This window comes from Gorilla gorilla, chromosome 9 (assembly GCF_029281585.2).
Source record: "Gorilla gorilla gorilla isolate KB3781 chromosome 9, NHGRI_mGorGor1-v2.1_pri, whole genome shotgun sequence".
Taxonomy (NCBI): domain Eukaryota; kingdom Metazoa; phylum Chordata; class Mammalia; order Primates; family Hominidae; genus Gorilla; species Gorilla gorilla.
Genome location: NC_073233.2, coordinates 39,677,433 through 39,695,807, shown reverse-complemented (window position 1 = coordinate 39,695,807; position 18,375 = coordinate 39,677,433). Strand labels below are relative to the sequence as shown.

The following is an 18,375-nucleotide window of genomic DNA, read 5'->3' as shown; positions in this document are numbered from 1 at the left end:
AGAACATATATGGAAAAAATTATAATGTGGAATTATAAGTATCATAATAAATGCATGCTTGATAGAAAAGGCATACCTAAAGTAATTGTGGTCAGGTAAAGTTCTAGAAGAGGTGGTCCTCAAGTTTGGTGTTAAAGGACAAATAGGAGTTTGCACTGGAAGGGTGGGGAGAAAAACTATGCCAAGGTTATAGTACGTGTAAATATAGAAAATCAAGAGAGAATAACCTCACATTCAAAGATTGGAAGTACAGAGGGTCACTAACAGAGAATGGTAAGAGATGAAATTGAACTAGCAGGTAAAGGGCTTTATCAGCAAATTAAGAAATTTGGATTATATGCCAGGAGGTAATAATGGGAAACCACTGGAAAAATTTCAGCAAGAAATTGACAGCTTACAGTTTAAAGAAATGTCTGACCATCGGTGAGGGGATAAGGCCAGAGAAGAGATGAAGAGGGTCTGAACTGAGAGACTGAATGGGAATAGAGAGGAAGGAATGGATTCAAAAGAGATTTAGATTGATAAACACTGGGTGAATTACTATGGTGGGAGTTTGGAGGAAACACTTTTTTGAGACACTGATATATACACAGCTGTGTCTCTTGGGGAAGAGGCATGGTAGTTGATGGGCTCTCCCAAGGGTGATACTAAAAAACTCCAGCTTCAGGGCTTCTGAACTTAATATTTCTGTTTGAAACATTCTTCCCCCAGATATCTGTATGGCTCTCTTGCTTCCTTCAGCTCTTGGTTCAAATGTTGCCTTATTGACCAGGCCTTCCATGACCCATCAATAAATAACGGCAAACTCTGCCCTTCTCAGTAACTCACCCACCATCCTCCTGGCTATATTTTTCTCCACTGCGCTTTTCATTATCTAATATTCTATGCATTTACTTTCCATTTTCTTACCTCTCCATGAGACTCTAAGTTCCATGAACGGAAGAATTTTTTTGTTTACTTACATACCCCCAGAGCCCATGAAAGTGCCTGGTACACAGTAGGCCCTGAAATATTGATTCTCCCACTTAATGAGTGGGAAACATGGGGGATAAACAGGGGCTCAGCAAAGAGAGAGATCTCTGGGGGCTAAAATTGTTTTTCCATCCTTCCTTCTTACTAAAACTTGACTCCCCTAACCTGTATTTGAGAATAAGTGCAAAGATGTTTTTTTAACCTCAAAGACTCTGCTCCATCAATTAGTCCATCCTCTTCTGCATCTTCTATTTCTTCCTCCCTCTGAGCTCTCTCCCCACCAAATACAAAAATGTTCAATATCTTCTATCCTAAAAAAAAAAAGTAAACCTCCCTTAACTACTTAACTCTCTCGTCTTACCCTTAAAAGAGTAGCCTATATTATTTCACTTCCCATTCACACCTCAACACACTGCAATCTGAATTTTAGTCTCATCACCCTCATGATATGGTATTAAGTAATGGCCTGTTAGTAACAGACATGTTTAATAATCACATATAAATCCTTATTTTACTTTGATACTAATGGCTACTACCATTTTACATAAAAATCGCTCAATTTCCACGACGGCATGCTTTTCTGGGTCTCTTCTACTTCCTGACAGTCTTTAACTGTGTTCCTGTTTGTTCTTTATATGACACTGCTTTCCAGAGTCTTGTCTTTCTTTTTTCCCTTTACAAGTCCTAAGTGCCCACAATTTTAGCTCTAAATCTGCGCCTCAATCTTTGGCTCTAGCTCTGGAGCTCCAGACCCAACCGCTTATTGAAACTTTCAACCTGGCTGGACTCTATACCTCCAACTGAATATATCCTAAACTGATTTGCCCCCAGATCTGCTAATCCTAATGTATTTTCCTCCTATGGTTAATAGCAACACCATCCACTCAAATCAGAAACCTGAAATTGATGCCCTGTACCTCTTCCTCATCATGCTCCCCCAACATCCAAAAGCCTAACAATTTTACTTCATTAACATTTTTCACAACTGTCCCCTCCTCTCCATCCCTATCTCAGATCCTCTTCAATTCTGAGTTATACAATTTCACAAGCCTCCTGATTATTCTACCTGCCTCCAGTCTCTCCTAATGTCCTTACCCGCTCACCCCCAATTCATTATTCACACTCCTGCCAAACATTCTGGTAAAATGTGCATCTGTTAGTCACTTGTGTAAAATTACTTAATAACCCTTTACTGCCTAGAGCAAGCTTGTCCAACCAGCAGCCCCGGCCCAGGGGCTGCATGAGGTCCAATACAAATTTGTAAACTTTCTTAAGACATTATGAGATGTTTTTGTGATTTTTTTTTAAAGCTCATCAGCTATCATTAATTTTAGTGTATTTTATGTGTGGCCCAAGACAATTTTTCTTCTTCCAATGTGGCCCAGGGAAGCCAAAAGGCTAGACACCCCTGACCTACAGGATCAATTCCAGACCTCTAACCCTAGCAAACAGGCCCTCCAACTATATATATTCCCTGCCCTTTTATATTCTCCTGGTACTTCGGCACCAACTGGCACCATGTCGAACCACATGAGCCAGTTTCTCTTTCCTATATTGTTCTCGAACTTCTACTTATCCAACATACATATTCCCCCTTTCACCAAATCCACAAGACAAACTTCTACTATTCCTTCTTCAAGACTCAGCTCAAGAATCTTCTCCTCTATAAAGCCATTCCTGACGATGCCAAGCAGAGGTAATTACTCTACTCTGTGCTATCATCACACCTAGTACATGCATTTATAATTATTATAACTATATTACAATTTTTTACATGTCTGTTTTCCCTACTAGATTGTGTGCCTTCCAATAACAGTCTGTTTTATCCACATTTGTATCCCCAATTTTATATAAAATGACAACGAAAACTTCCACATTACAAACTGGCTTCATTTCGTTAAAGTGCTGCTCTTTCTCCCCACCTCCTACCCACTAAGTAGCTAACTTCCTTATTTTAAGGAAACAGAAAAATGGAAGGAAAAAGTACTAAGAGTTTGGTGCCTAGATGCTGCATCAGACAGAAAAGCCATCAACAATTCAATTTCAACAAACAGAGCATCTATTATTTGCTAGATGCTAAAGACATGTAGACAAATAAAATATGGTGCCAATCTTCAAAAGCACAATTCAGTAGAACAGAAAAATACTTAAGCACATAATCTGCAATTAAGCTAGTAAGCCATTGTGAAGAAGAAAACAAAGTGCTAAAAAAGCAAAGAGAATAGAGCAATTAATGTACCTCAGGAGTTGAGATGGCTCTGTAAAACAAAAAACAAACAAACAAACAAACAAAAGTGGCCAGTGAAAATCTGAGTTTATTACTTGTCATACTGTCTGCCCAGTCTTTTGAAGAGAAAAATGTTCCATCTAGAACCCCTAATATATAAATATATTTGCCTTCCTCCATCTCCAGTGGATGAAGAATGGGAATCTGACACATAATTCTAAACTGGCCTCATGAACTCAACTAGAAAAAAACTAAGTCAATCAGATTAACTATGTCAGAAATGTGAACTAAGAAATACCAATGACTCTTGGGGGATGAGCTACAGGGTTATAGGTAGAGCTGGAGTTTTATGGTCATGAAACCTAATCAAAGGTAAGGTGAGCAGAAACTCAGATCAGAATAGACAAAGGCACCTGAAGAACAGCCAAGTCACACTGATGGTCCACTACCAGTGAAGTTCTACCAACATCTGTTAATTCCTCTAGTGTCGCCTTGCTTTGAAAAGCACCTTCAATTCCATACTTCACAAATCCCAGTCATATTATAGTTCCATTCTTAGATCCTTGTGATAGTCCACTGATATAGTTTGAATGTTTGTCCCCTCCAAATCTCATGTTGAAATATAATCCCCAGTGTTGGAGGTAGGGCCTGGTGGGAAGTGTTTGGGTAATGGGGGCCGATACCTCATGAATGGCTTGGTGCTGTCCCCCCAACAGTGAGTTCTCTCAAGATCTGGTTGTTTCAAAGTGTGTAGTACCCATCACCCCCAACTCTTGCTCCTATTCTCACCATGTGAAACGCCTGCTCCCCTTCCCTTCTGCCATGATTGTAAGCTTCCTAAGACCCTCACCAGAAGCACATGCTGGAGCCCTGCTTGTACAGCCTGCAGAACTGTGAGCCAATTAAATCTCTTTTCTTTATAAATTACTCAGGTATTCCTTTATAGCGATGCAAATGGCCTAATACACCCACACATATAAATAAATGTCCCCTTATTTGGGCCAGCTTGTGTGGGTCTCTTTGCTAAATAGCCTGACAAAAATAGAAATCTTGAAAGATTTATTTTCTCTGCAGTTGGAATAGTGAACTTTATTTTTCTTACATAAGACTTGAAATTACCAAATATAATTTGAATATAAAGTCAGACTCTTAGTTGTTCTGGATAACATTCTATCTAAACTCCAACAAACATTTTGGAGAAATAATCAACATTTACCAACTATTGTCCATCCGTCTATCCATCCATTCAACCATCCATCCATCCATCCATAAAATAGTCCTTAATTCCCTAGAATACTTTTGATATGTCCCTAGTAAATATAAGTCCTGTAAATAGAACACTAATAAGACAGTTTATCTACAATCAAGACAGGAAGGGATTCACGTACTGTAACAATTGGTGGGTAGGATCTTCCCTAACCACACACACTAAATATAGATGTCTATAGGAATGGAAATAAAATGCACATACAAGAAAATATGAAATTATAAATTTTCAACACAGTCAGTGTCTACTTACAGAATCTAAAATCCAAAGAGAAAATGGCATTGGAAAGGTTTTAAGACATGATAAATATGATTAAAGGGCTAGAACACAAACCCTATAATGAAGAATTAAAATACTTTGAATATTTTTCCTGCTGACTCAAATTTGGCTTTTAAAAATACAATAATTTGGCCAGGCGCGGTGGCTCGTGCCTGTTATTGCAACACTTTGGGAGGCCTAGGCAGGAGGACCACTTGAGCCCACGAGTTCAAGTTTGCAGTAAACCATGATCCTGCCACTGCACTCCATCCAGGGCAACAGAGAAAGACTCTGTCTCTAAAGAAGAATATGATATACTGTTAAGAACTCTTTAGTTTACATCTATAAAATGGAGGCAACAGTAGTGTGTACTTCATAGGGTTGTTACGAGCATTAAATGAGTTAATATAAAGTGTTAACAGCAGTTCCTAGTACATAAAAGAGCTCAGTAAGCATTAATTGGTTAATATTACTATTGCCCACTGCACTGCCACTGTAAGGCAAAAAATAATAATTAGGAAAAAACTGCCAGGCCAGGTGCAGTGGCTCACACCTGTAATCCCAGCATGTTTGGAGGTCCAGGCGGGAGGATCGCTTAAGCCCAGGACTTTGAGACCAGCTTGGGCAACACAGAGAAAGAGACCCCATCTCTACAAAAAATTAAAAATGAGTCAGGCATGCTGGTGCACACCTGTATCCCCAGCTACTGGGCACAGCCTGAGGTAGGAGGATTCCTTGAGCCCAGTAGTTCAAGACTGCAGTGAGCTATGATCATGCCACTGCATTCCAGCCTAGATGACAGACTGAGACCCTGTCTAAAAAAAATACCAACTCCCCAGCTGGGGTGTCCAATTATATCTAGGCAGCTGATTACTGGAATAAGGAACAGATAATAGAGAGAGACATACCCTACTGGTGGCCCTTTCACATCCTAACATTAGGTGATCATAATCTAGCGAGATGGGGAAAATCTATGAAAGTCAAACACATTAATAAACAGACTAAAGCTGTTCTGAGAAACATATGTGGCCAGGCGCAGTGGCTCACACCTGTATTCCCAACACTTTGGGAGGCCAAGGCGGGTGGATCATTTGAGATCAGGAGTTTAAGACCTGCCTGGTCAATATGATGAAACCCCGTCTCCACTAAAAATAAAAAATTAGCCAGGCATGGTGGTACACACCTGTAGTCCCAGCTACTAAGGAGGCTGAGGTGGAAAAATTGCTTGAACCTATGAGGCGGAGGTTGCAGTGAGCCGAGATGGAACCACTGCACTCAGGCCTGGGCGACAGAGACCCTGTCTCAAAAAAGAAAAAGAAAAAAGAAAAACATATGTGAACATTTTAACAAGTGCAAAAAAAAGCACTTGAAAGTCCCAAACCAAGTTAAGACTGATAGGGAAAAAAAAAAAATTATCAAAATTTATCAAAGCCTTTATAATAAATACCATGCTTGAAAATGAGCTTAAAGTCCCAGATTAGGGCCAAAACAAAGACGCCCACAAAATCGCTACAATTTATTTGCTTTGCATTTATGTATTTTGTAAAATATTTTAAAACACTGAACTGTGGGCGGGGCACAGTGGCTCACGCCTGTAATCCCAACACTTTGGGAGGCCGAGGCAGGCAAATCACAAGGTCAAGAGTTCGAAACCAGCCTGGCCAACATGGTGAAACCCCATCTCTACTAAAAATACAAAAATTAGCCGGGCACGGTGGTGCGTGCCTGTAATCCCAGCTACTCGGGAGGCTGAGGCAGAAGAATCGCTTGAATCCGGGAGGCGGATGTTGCAGTGAGCTGAGATCACGCCACTGCACTCCAGCCTGGGCGACAGAGCGAGACTTCATCTCAAAAGAAAAAAGAAAAACAAACAAACAAAAACAAAAAAAACCCCACTGAACTGTGAGACTATTGATGCTATATGCCAAGGGCCAATGACTTTTTTTAATCCCTTTGGTAATATACATCCTGAAAACATTGTCAATCTGGATCAGATAATACCTGTTCCAAGTTTAGTTTAAAAAAAAACAAACATTCATTATAAAATTTAGAAAAACTGAGTTTTGGTCAAGGCTTTGTCTTTAAAATTACTATTGTGACTTTTGACAAGTGAATTCATTTTTCTGGGCCTCAGTTTTCTCCTTTATAAAATGAAAAGGGGGCAGTCACTGGGTAATCTCTGGGGTCTTTTTCAATACTAATTATCAGTTGTCCAAGATGAACTGTGAAGTCCTAATCGAGTATAATAACAAATCAACTTGAAATTGCCACTAGAGGGTGTCCTGCTCCAGGGTAGTATGCATGCCATAGGCTAATCTACAAAGCCAAGGGTGTATTTCTAGCATTTTACTGGTGCCTCAGTATTCCAACAGCTAAAGGATTATGGGACTCTGATTCAATTACTAACTCGTTCAGAACTGACGGTAGTCTCGCATCTGTATCAAAGCTAGTAATTGGGTAGAAAGCTGAAAGAAGACAGGATGTATGGAAAATTTTACAGAAACCCAGTGGAATCCTGAACATGGAGGAGGGAAGGTAGAGAATATGGAAAACCTAACCTAAAAGGGAAGGTTCATGGATGATAACAAGAGATTAAAGTCAATGATAACATCTAATCTAATAATCAGTATTAAATGACAGAGTCACCTCAGGAACATTTAAGTCACCTAAATTAATTACCTCTCTTTTTCCTCTTGATAGAGAAAATAGCCCTAAAATACAAGGCTATAATCATGATTATGTAATAGGTGCTTTAAATTCTTCTATTTTCTATTTTTTCTTGCTTGAAAGTTAAATATCATCTAAATAAAAATATTCACTAATCAGAATGACAAAATTAATGTAACTACTTTGTTGATTTTGACTAGCATTTTCTATTAGAATGAGTTGAGTACATTATGTCAAAGATACTCAAAGAATAATAAATAAGATGGCAGTTTCTCCAAAAAATAATCTTGGTATTAATATTTAAGACTACTAGCACACAACACTGTTTAATAGTACAGAAAGGCTAATGAATATACCTGAAAACTACCATGAAAAGTGTGCTTAATAAGGTAATTTGCTGAATTCTACTGAGAATCATTAAACAGTGCTAAAAGACAATTTCAGCACCACTCAAAACAGCTAAAAAGACTGAGAAGGGTTCAAGTTACTGAGGTATTTAAAACACCAATAATGGCAGTTGGTTTAAGACCAAAAGTTTTAACGCCTTTTAGGAGCTTTTATGCCTTGGGAGGGGCTGACGTTTCACACATCAAAGTTTGTCACCCAAGCAAAGCACAATTAATTAAATGGACACACAATCCAACCTTTTATATGTTTACAGTATAAAATTTTCCCAATAATTTTACAAAACTGGTTTTGAGATTCTATAGGCTGTAACTTTATGAAAACTTACTTCAGCATTATAAAACAGTTTTCAAAATCAATTCTACAAGATCCCAGATTCTGCCACTTTATGTTAAAAAGACTTTCCAGTGTATTGTACACCTGCAGCCATGTGTTCCTGTAAGTCTGTTATTATTCTTTACTTTCTACCAATTCTATTAGATTATCATTATTTGTTACCTGATCATACTCCAAGGCTCCTGGGTAGAGCGGCCATCCAAGAAACAATTCTGCAATCACACATCCCAATGACCACATGTCTATGGCTTCACAAAATGGCAACCCCAATATAATCTCTGGAGCTCTGAAATTTAAAATTAAAACAAAAATCAGGGTGGTTTTTCTCTAAAATTACCTAATTTCAACTGGCATTCTAGGAAGTTGGTAAAATGACAGAGGTATCACATTCTATGTATAGGAACTCTTCACTATTTCAGAACTCTTTGAAACCTAGACATAATCCTGAATTAATCTGAAAGGGGTACTATGAGTACAACATTTCTATAATAAAGTCTCTTCCACTGTAATCCTTTTCCCTTATAGTTTTACTAACATAACATTTTTTGAAAAAGGAAAAACATACATCTTGTTTTTAAGACTACAGCAGATCAGAAATAACACAATAGGAAGAGAACTGGCAAACTATTAAATACATACTATGACATCAGCAGAACTGAAAACCAGACATTGAGAGAGAAAACAAAAACAAAGCAAAATCCTCAAAGGCTAAAAGTGAATCTAGACCTAGATATTACTTCAGAATACAGTAATAAATATTTACCTAACTGGAGCCATTAGTCATCCAAGAGATTAAACTAAATTCAGTGTATTCTGTCTTAAAAGGCAGACAAGTATACAGCATATAACAAAATAGTTAAAAAGCATTTCAGCACTTAAAAGTGTTTGGTCATTTGGGAAATGTACTCCAAGAAACATATTATTCCTAGATAAATTATGTTGCACCTTCATATGGATTTCCCTTGAGAAGATTCATGTTCTAAGACAGACTCCATGTACAGCTGTGTAATTCCAAAGAAGTCATACGTATCACAGTTATCCTAGATTAGTGTGCATGTGTGTTTAATTTTAAAACAATCTCAATCTTACAGAGAAGTTGCAAGAACAGTACATATTTTTTCCTTAAATCACCTGAGAATAACTTGCCAAATTTCTGTATACTTTATAGTTCCTACAAAGAAGAATATTCTCCTACATAACCACAATACAATCATCAAAATCAAGAAATGAACACTGATACATCTCCACCTTCTAAGCTTCAGACTCCAATTAAGTTTGGCCAATTATACTAATACCGTCCTTTTTGGCAAAAGGATCCAACTCAGGATCATGCATTGCATCTAGTTGTCCTATCTCTTTCAGTCTTTTTCAATATGGAATAATTCCTAAGTTTTGTCTAGATTTCCATGACCTTTGTATAACATATTACAGGCCAGATATTTGAAGAAACGTCCCTCAGTGTGGGTTTGTCTGATGTTTCCTCATAATTAGATTCAGAGGAACATCACAGAAGTGATCATGTTTTCTCATTGTATCTTATTAGGCATGCAATTCTGATATGTTCCATTACTAATAATTTTTACTTTGATCACATGATGTCTGCTATATTTCTCCACTACTAAGTTCCTACTTTTCTCTTTCTAATTAAGTATTTTGTGGGATCTCAAATTTAAACTATATAAATAATCCATTTCTTATCAAACTTTCATTTTTTTCATTTATTTACCTGTATGAGTACAGATTAAAGGATTCCTACTTTATTCAATGAGTTATAATCCATGACTATAATTACTTATTTTGATTCTCAAATTTTCCCAGATTTGGCGTGGTAGCTCACGCCTGTAATCCCAGCACTTTGGGAGGCCAACGTGGTAGGATTGCTTGAGCCCAAGAGTTCCAGACCAGCCTGGGCAACATAATGAGACCTCATCTCTCCAAAAAAAGAAAAAATTTTTTTTAATTAGCCAGGGTGATGGTCCGCACCTGTAGTCCCAGCTATTTGGGAGACTGAGGTGGAAGGGTCGCTTGAGCCCAGGAGGTCCAAGCTGCAGTGAGCTGAGATTGTGCCACTGCACTCCAGCCTGAGGGACAGAGCCAGGCTCTGTCTCAGGGGAAAAAAAAAAAAAATCCCAGATTTGACCAGTCATAACTCCCTCAGACTTTTATGTTCTTCTGACAATAATCTCTGATTATTTATTTGCTTTCTGACACAGCAAGATATTCCAGGCACATCTTGTTCTTTCCCTGCTCCAGTCCTAGAAACAGCTATTTCTCTGAGGATCTCTGGTATCTTTTCGTATAGAATAGACCTTTGAAACAAAGATCAGGGAGCTATGGATCCTCATTACTATTGGGATGGTTCCCAGACCTTCTCAGTACATATATTACCTAGAGTTAAGCAAAATAAGCCTGCTAATTTCTTAACTGAGACTGGGGGTTGTCATCTCCTAAGGCAGTGGTTCTCAATCCTGGCTGCACATTACAATTATTTGGTCCTGGCCACACCCAACACCAATTAAATCAGAAACCCTGGGGATTAGACTTAGGAATCAAGAGTGGCTTCAACATATAGCCAAAGTTGAGAACCAAAGCCCTACACTCAAGAAGTTAGACCAATGGGAGGACCACCCCATTTCTTCCCTACAACTCTTCTGGCAAAGGAAATTCAGAGGATAATGAACAAGCTGTTTTCTACTACAGACTTGGGATCTGTCCAGTGAATATTCTACTCCTGGCCCCATCTCTGCTGTAAATAATACTTAAGATTCAGTAGAACCTTAACCAATCCACAGGCATTTGTTGAAAACAAGAGCCACGGGGAGATTCTATGAGGTATAAAAGATCTTCAAAACATGGTTATAAGAAGTTTTCATTCTTTTGACAAAATATTCAAGTGTGTGTATGGATGTATACACATTAATTAAATTTAGGTATAATCAAATGCTAAAACGTGTTGTAGAAAGATAAAAAAAAGGAAGCTGCACTAAGTTATTAATCCTATATATTCACAATATTGTACCAAAAAAAGCTATCAAAGATGGAGACCTTATCCCTTTTTGTTCATTATTTGTGTACCTAGAACCTTGTAAAGAATATGCATTCAGTAAACATTTCTCAAATAAATCATTTCAACATAGGTTGAGTCACACAAAGAAAAGTATCAGAGTACGGTCTGGTTTTGGACTAGGCCTTCAAATACAGAAGTCTAGGCAGAAAGAAAGAGAACGGGGCACAAGAGTTTATAAAGAGCATATATTAACCTATACTAAAAAAGATTCAAAGCAAAAATGCAGTTTTGAAAGTACGGCGTGGAAATGAGATTCACTACCAATGTTAACCATATACTAATCTGAATGTGAAACAAAAATCAGTAAGACTAATGATAGGCCTATTACTGTGTGTATAGAAGTTTTATGATTATTTTGAAATATTTAATATGAAAAATTCTTCATAGGATTTGAAATTTTTCGGTGTAGAACTTTTCAGTATCGCATTTGGCAATAAAGGAAAGTAACAATAACAGCACCTAAGATATACCATTTAAAGAGACTGAAATCATTTTAATTATGTTAACAGTAAGAAAAGAATTTCTGTCAAAGAGCAACAAATTCCTTCTGCCATGTGCTACCATTTAATGAATAAGTCAAGTTTCTAATTGATGGTGACACAAGAATACAGAGTCATCTTTACAAAATCTTGATCAGGAATTGCACATAGCCACTCAAACATAAAACCTAAGATACAAAAGTTACACTCACAGAAGCAAATTCAAGTTTCCCATTTTAAAATACAAAAGAGTTTTAACTGGGAGTTTTATACAAGTTCACTATCTATTATTGCATTAGTTCAGATCCTCTGAGAAGCAAATTAGACACACCAGAAATTTGCTGGGGAAGATGCCTGGGCAGCATACAGGCAGAGGAAGCAGAAGGAGGTGAGGAGAAACTTGAGCAGGGTCTAAGGGTGGAAGAAGAGAGGCAAAGGAGTAGTTAGGTACAAAGAACCTCCCACAGCAGTGCAGTTATGAGAAAGTCTCGGATGGGCCAATACCAAGTCCCTAAGCAAACATTATCTGTATGAGGAACCTCCCATAAAGCAAGAATAGCCCAACTCTAGTGCCCCCCACTGTGCCTGGTCATTGGTGGGAAGGGGCCCAAAGGAAGTATGGCCTCAGTCTGAGCACTGCAGCACATCTGAAGGTGCAGCAGCTGGAGGCTCTCAGCCAGCTGCTCTACACAGGGAACTCTCTTGAAGGGGATTCTGAGTGGCACACTTTCACAGCTGCCACAACTAGCTTCCCAAAAGCTTCTGCATTTCATTTCACAATACGTTATCTATCATAGAGAAAATGCAGTAAATTTCTTCACTAAGTCCCCTACAAACAAGACCAAATCCTCCCCAGTTAACCATAGCATGCCATGCATTTTCTATGTATATCATACCATAGCATGCAGAAAGTTGGGAAGCAATGCCTGAAAGCACTTAAAATCTAGATGAAACTGCCAGAGACATGACAGTTCTACCAGCCAGTTTACAACACAATACACTTTAAAAAATAAACCATGCATTGAAAGAATACATCGGTCTGTCAGTAGTGAATAAAGCTTAGTTTACTGGTTTCATCTTAACTGGCTCTCAAATTCCTCCCATGGGCTAAATATACTTATGTATGGAAAAGACCATAGCAAGAATTCTGACTAATGGACCACTCACAGAAATCTTCTGTCCTACTCCTACAGAAAGTTCCTCCACTTTTTTCCTCTACTTTAACTCTTATCCTCTGGGCATGTGTATGTGGCAGTGCTAAGGATATTGCAGAGAAGAGACATCATTTGTACTTTTGTAGAACAGTCAAGGCGCAAATTAAACATGCCAGTTGAACGGAGAATACAACTAAACCTGTTTCTCCCACTCTATAAATAATAACTCACAGAAGGTAAGTGTGAAAACCATAAACACAACAGTTTAGGGCATGTGATAAAGCCAATCTACATCTGAAATGCCATTTATTTTCCTTTTTAATTTTTTGCCATGTGCTTTTAGTTGAATTTATCAATCCTTTTACTCTAAAATCTTGAAGCACTGATATAAAACTTATGTTAAAGTGGTTAAGTTGAAAAACAATTTTCATTTTATCCACTAGAAGTCACTCCCCCACTTCCCCAAACTTCTCCATCATTAGGCCACCACAAATCCACTTTCTGTCTCTATAGATTTGCCTATTCTGGACATTTCATATAAATGGAATCCAGCCGGACGTGGTGGCTCATGCCTGTAATCCCAGCACTTTTGGAGGCCAAGCCGGGAGGATCACTTGAGGTCAGAAGTTCAAGACCAGCCTGGCCAACATGGTGAAACTCTGTCTCTACTAAAATACAAAAATTAGCCAGGTGTGGTGGTGTGCACCTGTAATCCCAGCTACTTGGGAGGCAGAGGCAGAAGAATTGCTTGAGACTGGGAGGCGAAGGTTGCAGTGAGCCAAGATCACACCACTGCACTCCAGCCTGGGTGACCAGAGCTAGACTCCGTCTTCAAAAAAAAAAAATAAATAAAATAAATAAATAAATAAATGGAATCCCATAATACGTAGTCTTTGTGACTGGCTTCTTTCACTTGGCATAATGTTTTCAGTGTTCAACCATGTTTTAACACATATCTGCACTTCATTTATTTTTACTGCTGAATAATATTCCCTTGTATACAATATTTTATTTATCCATTCATCGGGTAATGGACATTTGGGTTGTTTCTACTTTTTGTCTATTATAGAAAATGAGCTGTTAACAGGACAGGCTGTGTCAGCTCACCAGGATGCTGAGAAGAACACACTCCAGTGCTCAGGAAGGTCAGAGTAGAGAGGGTCTACATGAAGAACAACTATGGCCTCAGACAGAACTGGCCTATTCAGGAAGAAAATGCCTTTGATGGAACATATATTCAAAAAGGAAACAGTAGCCACTCGTTTTTGTAGTTTTTTTTTCTGAGACGGAGTCTCGCTCTGTCACTCAGGCTGGAGTGCAGCGGCGCAACCTTGGCTCACTGCAATCTCCGCCTTCTGGGTTCAAGCAATTCTGCTGCCTCAGCCTCCTCAGTAGCTGGGACTACAGGCATGTGCCACCATGCCAGGCTAATTTTTGTGTTTTTAGTAAAGATGAGGTTTCACCACGTTGGCCAGGCTGGTCTCGAACTCCTGGCCTCAAGTGATTTGCCTGCCTCGGCCTCCTGAAGTGCTGGGATTACAGGTGTGAGCCCTTGGCTATGGGCACTAGTTTTTAAAGGAACTATTGATTTTTCTTCCTACTTTGTCCAGTGCAACAGCCTTTATGATTGAGCTAATCTTGTCCTATTCATTTTTCAAACCTCTAGGCCACTAAAAGAAAATAGTAAGAACCTCTTGCTCATATACTGGCAATCCAATATAAAAGAACATGGATCATGCATGCAATTCCCTTCAAGCAAATTTCATTGAACTTTATGTTACAGTAGTACTAAAAAGTTGGGAATGTAATGGCCAGGTGTGGTGGCTCATGCCTGTAAGCCCAGCACTTTGGGAGGCCGAGGCAGGCAGATCACAAGGTCAGGAGATCGAGACCATCCTGGCTAACATGGTGAAACCCCATCTCTACTAAAAATACAAAAAATTAGCCGGGTGTGGTGGCAAGCGCCTGTAGTCCCAGCTACTCGGGAGGCTGAGGCAGGAGAATGGTGTGAACCCGGGAGGCGGAGCTTGCAGTGAGCCGAGATTGTGCCACTGCACTCCAGCCTGGGTGACAGAGCAAGACTCTGTGTCTCAAAAAATAATAATAAAAATAAAAAGTTGGGAATGTATGAAGAAAAGCTCTGGGAAGACAAATACTGGAGCCTGGTAAGGAAGCACTGATTTCACATAATAAAAATCACCTAAATAGAGCTAGATTTCAAATACTCAGGAGTAGATACACAGCTCTCCCCCTAATAGCAAGTAATTTACCTAAGCCTTAGTATTTTCATTTTTAAAACAGAGTTTTACTAACCTTACACACTCAGAAGATTATCTAAAGGACTAAGTAAAAGAATGTGTGTGAAATGTAAAGCAGTATATACATTCCTGTGAACTATTCATACTCACTGTCCTACTTCACACTTCCTCTTTTCAAACATCCACCTCCTCCTCATCCTCACTGTTGTCCTTGTATTCCACTTTACTAAAATAAATAGATGTAATTTGAAAGACAGCTTCCACATTCTTACCACATCTACTAGACCACTTGCAGCTGTCAGTGTAATGCTTCTATCTAAGACATCCATGCTCACCTACTGAAGTACATCACTCCAATTTCCCACCCTCACTACCAATATCTCTTTCTCTATAGGACAATTCTAGATCTCCATCTTGGAAAAATAAAGGAGAATAAAAAAACTCTTGATTATATATCCTCCTTCAGCCATCACCCCTTTTTCTGTTCCCATTTTACACCAATCCTTCTTGAAAGCACTGTTCATACAAGCTGCCTCCAACTCCACCCCCATCTTGAACTCATTCAAAAAGGCTTTCATTACCCTTTCGTTCCACCCAGATAGCTCTTATCAAGGTCACTAAACCACTGCATTCGCTACGTCCTCAATCTACTTGACTTGCAGTATTTAACACAGCTGATTATTAATCTACCTGCACTTGAATTCCAGGGCACCAGAACTCTTCGTTCTCCTCCTTATCTCACTAGCACACCCTTTTCAGATTGCTTCACTAGTTCCGTTTCATTTTCCCAACGTTTAAACTTTGGGGTATCTGAAGGCTCAGTCTTTGGGCATCTATCCTCTCTATGTGCACTAACCTCCCTTACATGATCTCATCCTGTCACATGTTTTTAAATAACCACCTCTATTCTTAAGACTCCCAAACGTACATCTCCAACTCAGACCTCTCTCTTTTAACTCCAGACTTGTGAATCCAATTGTCTGCTCAGCACTTCTTGAATGTTTATTAGGCATCTCAAACTGAATGTGTTCAGAAAAACTCCTGATTCCCCCAAACTCACTTCTCTCACAGTCTTACCCATGTCAGTAAACGACAATTCTGTCCTTTCAGTTTCTCAGGCCCACAACCTGTGAGAATCAAATTTAACTCCTCTTTTTCTCACTTCCCACATCAGCAAATTCCATTGACTCTATCTTCAAAATACAGTGTATCTATTAACAGAATGTAACTACCTTTACTGCTACCACCCTGATCCAAACCACCATCACCTCTCATCTGGATTACTGCAAGAGCTTCCTAACTATTCTTGCTTCTGTCCTTATCCTCTACCATCTCTTCTCATTCTAGCAGTCTGAGTGATCCATTTAGTACACAAATCAGACCATGTCACTCCACTCCTCAAAATCCCAACTGGCTTCCTATCACAGTAAAAGTCAAATTCCTCACAATGTAACCACCTTTACTGTTACCACTCTAATCCAACCCCCCATCACCTCCATCTGTTATTACAAGAGCTTCCTGTTCTTCTTTGCTTCTGTCCTTACCCTCTGCCATCTATTCTCAATCTAGCAGCTTGAGTGATCCATTTAATACATAAATTAGACCATGTCACTCTTCTCCTCAAAACCCTGATAGCTTCCTATCTCAATTCCTCACAATGGCCTACAAGGGGCAGCCCTTAGCTACATCTGAAACTTCCTACCATTCTCCCACTTGCTTGCTCTGGTCCAGCCACATTAGCCTCCTTACTGTTTCAAACCATAGTTCCTGCCTCAAGACCTTTGCATTTAAAAATATCTAGGAGAAGAGAGTTCCAGGCAGAGAGAATACAAGACTTGATCCCTTCCTCTTACTTTGTGTTACTGCTTAACAGTCATATTACTAGAAAGGCCTTCCCTGACCATCTTAAATAGAAGAGTAAACCCTCACCAACACATGGCACTTGCCTTTCTTCCTTTATCCTGCTTGACTGTTCTCTATAGCACTTGTCATTAACTGATAAATATGCTGGCTTATTATCTATTTCCTCTCTGCCCCCACTAGAACATAAATTCCATGGGGGCAAGAACTTTAATTCTTTTAATGCTATATTCCCAACACATAAAACACTTCATTATTTGTTCAATGAATTGATCAACCAACAAAAGCTAATAGCATACATCATTCATTCAGGAAAACAAAGAAAATGTTGTTAAACATCACCGATAAGAGCTGAACAAGTATGAACCAATGGACTCTTACATAGCCATTTTGCATTGGGGACAACTGTTTTATGACTACAAAATTTTAAAAAATACTATTTACTGAGCTTTAACAATGTGCCAGGTATCATGACTTTTTTTTTTTTTTTTTTTGAGATGGAGTTTCGCTCCTTTTGCCCAGGCTGGAGTGCAATGGCACAATCTCGGCTCACTGCAACCTCCGCCTCCCGGGTTCAAGCAATTCTCCTGCCTCAGCCTCCCAAGTAGCTGGGATTACAGGTGCCTGCCACCACACCCAGCTAATTTTTTGTATTTTTAGTAGAGATGGGGTTTCACAATATTGGCCAGGATGGTCTCGATCTCTTGACCTCATGATCCACCCGCCTCGGTCTCCCAAAGTGCTGGGATTACAGGCATGAGCATAATTTCACTTAAAGAAAATGTTTTAAAAACAGATTACTGCATTGTTCTTCTACCCAGGACCAAAAATGTGGGTAAACAAAATGTTCTACATGAAACAGAAGAACCCCTGGGTTGAGTACAGCCAATCCACAGAATGAGAAATAATAAATCATTGTTTCTGAAGCAACCAAATTTTGGAATTGTTTGTCACACAGCAACAGATAACAAATACACTGCCCAAAGTTACTCAGAAAGTGGTGGGACTGGAATTTAAATTTAAACCCCTGATTCTAAAGCCTCTTTCTCTATTCCATTTCATCTCAAATCATAAAACCTTTTGATTCAAAGAAACACAGGAAACCAAATGAATAGAAAACCTAGAAATTGGCCCAGAAGTAATTTTTGGCAATTCAATAAAGATATCCTCTGATTTTATTTTCTACAGAGCAGGAAAATACTGACTTATATTTTCTAATAGTTCTATAACGTGAGAAAACATTTGTTATGTTCCTTTTATGATTAACTGGTCTTTAGATTTCTATGACAATCAAAAGAAAAGGGGAAGAGACAGAGAGATTTTGCTGGCATTTTTTAAACCAAACTTTTCATCCTATATAAATCCTTTTTAAAATATACAGTAACAGTAATAAAGCACCAACATAATACTATGAACCAAGCAATG

At 38.8% G+C, this 18,375-nt stretch overlaps 1 protein-coding gene across 4 annotated transcripts in view; it reads right to left on the bottom strand.

Moving 5' to 3' along the window:
• HIPK3 (homeodomain interacting protein kinase 3) overlaps positions 1-18,375 on the bottom strand; it is a 100,169-nt gene that overhangs the window by 20,144 nt on the left and 61,650 nt on the right. For all 4 annotated transcript variants that reach the window (XM_031016163.3, XM_031016161.3, XM_031016162.3 and 1 more), the window contains exon 3: positions 8,295-8,418. In XM_031016163.3, the coding sequence (XP_030872023.1) occupies positions 8,295-8,418 (124 nt within the window). The remainder of the gene's footprint in view (positions 1-8,294; positions 8,419-18,375) is intronic.